The following is a 6000-nucleotide window of genomic DNA, read 5'->3' as shown; positions in this document are numbered from 1 at the left end:
GGACTTAAGGTTTGCGGGTGGGTCTTCAGGTTCGTCAGGCTCACTTGCCATGTTGTCAAAATGCGAGAATGCGCTGCACAAAGTGAAAGCGGAGATTTACGGGACTCGGTCCGTCACTCAATTATGTCCGTCGGGGAACTAGATATTTTAAATGGTTTGGCTCGCAAAAACGGAATTAAAATAAAACAAAATAAAATAAAATAATATCATGCGCCCAATAATTCGGTACAGGGTCGTGCTGAACTGAAAGTCGCGTACTGAACGGTTCGACACAAATACATGTACCGTTACGACCCTAATCTCAGCCAAGGAGGATGCCATTAATGTTTACATCTTAGGCTGTCACGAGCACGAGCCTCTCATCCATGAGTAGATGCACTCATCCTCCTTCGCTGTGATATGACTGGTGGGTGTAGTTCAGTAGAAAGACTGTTCAATTTTATTTATAAAGCCCAATATCACAATTTGCCTAAGAGGGATTTACCACACGCGACATCCCTCTGTCCTAGGACCCTCAGAGCAGATAAGGAAAAACTCCCCAAACAAACCTTTAACAGGAAAACAAATTGAAGAAACCTCAGGAAGAGCAACTGAGGAGGGATCCATCTCCCAGGACAGAAGTGCAATATATGTTGTTTCATGTAGGAACTATTTTCTTTCTACTGAACCACACCTAAGCACCACCTATCACCTATCAGAGCAATGCTGGTAAAATGTGGTCAGAAACCAAATTGAAAACTGACATTAAAAATATTTGTTAATAAATAGAGAGATAAAACTCTCCAAATTACTTTTTTTGTGATGAACGTAAGGTTCATTGGATTTAGTTAACAGAGTGTCTCTCAAATCCATTATTTTGATGTTCAGCTATAAAAGGTATCTGACCAGACAGAGATGAAGAGAAGGCTGTTTGAGGTACCCTCCATAACACTTCTCAAATAATTTATCAGTAGTGAAAATATGGAGGCACCTCTTGCATTTTAACTGGGTCTCATATCACGAGCAGCACTGCCTGTGTCTGTTTATGTCTGTGTATACAGCATTTAATGCCACTTCCCATGCACCTGCTATTCACCGGGCAGCCCAGACAGAACAAACACTGTGAGGGAACTTAAGAAGGGAGGATAAAAAAATGAACCCTGAGGAAAGACAGGCAGAGAATAAACAGAGGTAATATAGTTCTGTGTGTGAGGGGGAGGGAGTGACAGTACCTTGAACACTTGGACCTGTCCCTCATTCGTGATGTCTTTGAGCAGATCGCAGAAGGCTCGACACAATGATTCTGCATAGTTCTATAGGGTGAAGAATAATCATATGTATGAGCACGGGGAAGTTCTATACATGTGTGGATTATGTGCCAGTATAAAAGTGTGCGTGTCTCACCTGCAGGAAGTCTGTGGCAGACAAATATAAGTAGGCATTAACGATCTGAAAGCAGGTGCGCAGGTTCTCGGAGCTCAGCTCTGAAACAGAACATCAGATGTTACACTAACAAATTGGATAAAGGGGTTTAAATGATGGATGCAAGCAAGGGCAGAAACACGCGGCAAAGAGGAAGGAGAAAGGCATTCGTTGATATATGACCCTGCTGGAGAAGGCTGATCAGAGGTACAACACTTTCAGACTGCATTGCATACTGGATGGATGGTCTTACTGACTTTGTCCCATGAGAGTTGTCATTAAAGATGTGTTTTACTTTGAAAGTTCCCAAATTAATCCACCGTGACTCATAACTGGATAAAAATATCACATAAAAAATCCATGGGGAGGGGGACTAATCTTTAATGTTAGTGCTGAAACTAAACCTCAGTGCTCACACCAATGAAATAATTCAACAATAAAGTCCAGGGAAAAAAAAGGTGTAGTATCCATTTTGTTTTTCAAGATTAAAAGATAAACTCACTGGGTATGTGCAACTACTTTGGAGCTGTGCAACGAGATTAACTAGAGTAAATATTGTCCATGAAAACACCATCAAGGACGAAAGATGTTTCTTTACTTTGCAACAGCTGCTTCTGTTGTTTTATCATAACATCCTCTGAGTGCATCTAAAGAAAATTCAGGCAACACAAAAAAAGAAACAAAACCGACTCATCGTGGTGATTAAAAAAAAAACTACTGGATGAGCCTGTTTTAAACCACCCAATTTAAGATGCCCATGATGCAACAGATGAATATTGCAGTAAGAGCTTTACATGCCTTCAAAAAAAAAACCAAAACTCATGTGTCTGCTTTTCTGCCAGCCTTAATGAGAGGTTGTGAGTATCTATTAAAAAGAACTACAACCTAAATTATTAAACATTCTGTTGCCTCTGCAACATCATTATCCCAGCATTAAATATTTTCTGCTTTGTCTCTGGTGTCTGTCTGACCTTTGCTGTCTACGTTCATGTTAACACAGATAGAGTGAAGCCTCGCATATCAGTGCTGGATGAGACCTGTGGGTTTGCTGTGTATTCAACGTCTATGAAGTATTTTTTTCACACTGTGGTGAGTTATACGAATTTTAAAAACACACAAAAAGCATGTGTTTATTTATACTCAACACCAGCAGGGAAAAGGGTTGTAACTGAGGAGGCTGTATTCAAACAGGATTATAATACAACCATAACCTGGGGATAAATGTAACAGTAGAGACAAAAAACTCAAGGGGACGTCAATGGGGGATGTAGAAGTGCAACAAAAGAGGCCGGAACATTCTATCATCATAAAAGAGCAGATATGCTCTAAAAAGCTCGGTGAGTGTAACCTCAAAAACAATCCCCTCTTTAAAAAAAAAAAAAAAAAAAAAAGGCATTTTGTACATATATGGTAATGCACTAAAAGAGGAAAAATGTCCTCGAGGCAACACAACCAAACACACAACACTTTGGACCATACACAGGAGGCTGCAGTGCGAAGAATTGACTTTCGGCCAGTAAGTGTGTATACATGCTGGAGTCTGAAGCCAATGTAGCACCATGGCTCTAACTGTTAATGGCCTCTTGATCCATGGAGCAGCGAGAAAACAACCCTCACTGACACAATTAGTTGTGTAATAGGTTTGGTGTTACAATCAGAAGTGGGCACTGAGCGAACGATTTGCCATATTCTGTACTGTACACAGAGTATTTAGTGTGTGTTCCGTGCTCGTGCGTGCAAATGTGTTGGGAAGGAGGGAAGATGGCTCTGAAAATTGAGCCAAATTTCAAAGCATTTACATCAGATTGCCAGGCAGCTGAGCAAAAGTTAAGTTTGAGAAATAAAAGAGGGGTACGTGAGAGGAGGAAGACGATGGTGTTGTGGGTGAAGGCTTCAGATGAGCACGGGAGAAAAAGTATCGTCCAAATATACAGCATAGGTGATGAGAATGAGGAGGACATGAGCAGTAAGAGGAGGTCACAACATACACACACAGCAGGGTATAGGTTTGACAGTAATATAAGCTGGCATGGTAACAGACCTTAACACCCTGAATAGCTGCCGTGTGACACTTAGAAACACAGACACAAACACACAGACAGGTGAGAGGTGAGGGTGAAAAGAGGAAGGACTAAGAGACAGCTGATGGAAGGACAGGAACTAAAACACTCACACACACCTGCATGCCGACACTAACACCCTCAAACAGTCACCCACATGGCACCTATGCAAACACAGAGACTGTAACATCTGCATGAATGGTTTGAATGTAATACGGGATGACAGTGTAGCTGACTCTAACACCTAGAATAGTTGTTTACTTCAAACAAGTTGACAGGGTAGCTAATTCCAACACCCAGGATAGCAGTTACCTCCCTGTGAGTACACAGGGGCCAAACACTGTGGATATATAAGCCTGTGAATACATACATATATAAAACATAATGAGTTAAAGCTGGTAAAACTGTGTTTTACTTTGTTTGTGTCTAAATGAGGGGGGTGTAGGTGTAGTTTTTTTTCCCCAAGAACTTCTTTAAAGAGTCAGGACCCACCAAAGGAGTGCCAGGATAAATGCCAGGGTTATCTATCTATCCATCCATCCATCCATCCATCCATCCATCCATCCATCCTACCTATCTATAAGTGCAGGGGAAAGAGTATTATCCATGCATGGTAACTACCTATGTGCCTTTTGCTGGACGATATATTGTCCCAGAAATAATTGCAATGAACAATATTATTGTGATTTTGAGACCATTTTATGTCAGTGATATAATGATAATAAAATAGAATTATAACGCAAGCTCACCTATCAAAGAACAATGAACTTTTAAATCTTGATAATATTCAGACATTGGACTTCTGACTGAATATGAACAAAAAATAAAAACTCAGTTTGAGTCCTAATTCGAAATTTAGCCAACAAAAACAAAATCAAGTGATGCCTGTTGCGACTAATAGACAAGCTAAGTGAAGCTCCGGGAGCAGCGCAGCTACCTCCATAATCTGGCCGGTGTGTTTCTGTAGAAGGACGGCCTGGGAGCTGGGTGGTTTGCTGGTGGATTTACTGAGTGGAGGATTAACTTGTTGGAGGGTAGAACTACAAATGACTGACTGGCTGGCACGTTGCCAGAGGCTAGCAAGCTAACGGTTATCAGGACTGTGCCTCTTCACCCTCCAAAGTGCAGCTGCAGGCTAGTGGTAAGCTACACTGTGTCACCTTCAAGGGGTAGTTTTACTTCTCTTCAGACTTGCACAAGTTGGCATGGGCGGAGAGAAGAAAAAAAAGAAAAAAAAAAAAAAAAAAAGAAGAATCACTGTGTCCTCGTCTTGTAATTTCTAGGACAACACTCCTGTTTATTCTGGCGTAATGTTGGCTAAAATGTTGGTGACATTCCTATGTAACGGGCAATATCAAGGTCACTAATGTGATCATGGTCATGTCCATTGTACTATTAAGTCAATAACATAATTATCATGACAGACATACGTACCACGATACAGGGGGTACAATTTAATGTAGGCAAGACAATACTTTGTGACTTTTTTCAAAATGTAATTTTAGTAAAACTGTCATAGTATGAAGAACACACCATCGTATGCATAAAATCTGAGTAGAAACATTTACTTTTTAATGCAGTCAGAACAGTGGCATCTACATTTGTATTTATCACAGTCCTTGTAACACTAGCTATGTGTTGTTTGGTTGGAGTGGAAGAGTCAAATAACGCAAGACAAGTTACAACAATGCTGTCTAACACGTGGGGGTTTAAACACAATGCAAATGAACCACTGTCAACTATTAATTAAAAATCGATAGTGATTTTGAGAATTGAAACAGTATCACAACACATAATATCGTGACACTCAAATGTATCATTACCTTCTTACACTTCTAGTGTCTGTAATGTGTCTCTTTCAATCTCGCTTCCTCTCTGCTACCTGTTTCTCTTTCATTCACTCTTCAGCTTTCTTTCTGTCCTAGTATTCTTTAGTGACTCAGTCATTCTATTTTACATAACTAGTTTAAACATCAACAGTAAACAAACTCTCATGCCTACTTCAGGATTTATTCAAAAATATAACCTGAACTCAGGCCATAAACATAGAGCTCACTGAGCTGCAGCAGCACTGGATCCTTCTATGAGCATGTTTTATGGGTTCATGAAAAGAATTTCTCCCCACAATCAGAGACCTGAAACATCAAGTGCATTTATTCAGCCAGCCTAATGCATTGTTCCTCAGCGTCACTACCTTGTTAGTGTTGTACAGAAGCCCAAATTTGCAGTAGCTTAGGGGGATATAGTTACGTGTTATTTTCAACCGTATTGTCTCTTTCCAAAGCTGAAGTTTAGGACAAACTTTCTTTTCATAAAGCTCCCAAACCTTATGAAATCTCTCTTTTATCAAGGGTTGTACAGGTAAAGATTAAAAGTCACTGGTGAGTAGTAAGAGAGGAGGTCCAGTCAGACCATTCTGGTTCATACAGGTGATATTAATGTTGATGTATGCAATATGTTTGCTCCAGCCATCTGCCAGACTCAGTGAGGTAATGAAGGTAATGTATGCTGCCATCTGTTATCTGTGCAGGTACATAAT

General features: G+C 40.3%; 1 protein-coding gene across 1 annotated transcript in view; it reads right to left on the bottom strand.

Moving 5' to 3' along the window:
- The window catches only part of ipo11 (importin 11), a 189367-nt gene that overhangs the window by 64082 nt on the left and 119285 nt on the right, over positions 1-6000 (bottom strand). The window contains exons 23-24 of the mRNA XM_050050741.1: positions 1384-1463; positions 1212-1292 (exon numbers count right to left, since the gene is read on the bottom strand). Of these exons, the coding sequence (XP_049906698.1) occupies positions 1212-1292; positions 1384-1463 (161 nt within the window). The remainder of the gene's footprint in view (positions 1-1211; positions 1293-1383; positions 1464-6000) is intronic.

The sequence above is a fragment of the Epinephelus moara genome, chromosome 8 (assembly GCF_006386435.1).
Source record: "Epinephelus moara isolate mb chromosome 8, YSFRI_EMoa_1.0, whole genome shotgun sequence".
Classification (NCBI taxonomy): Eukaryota; Metazoa; Chordata; class Actinopteri; order Perciformes; family Serranidae; genus Epinephelus; species Epinephelus moara.
The sequence above is the reverse complement of the archived record's forward strand: the minus strand, read 5'-3'. Positions and strand labels throughout refer to the sequence as shown.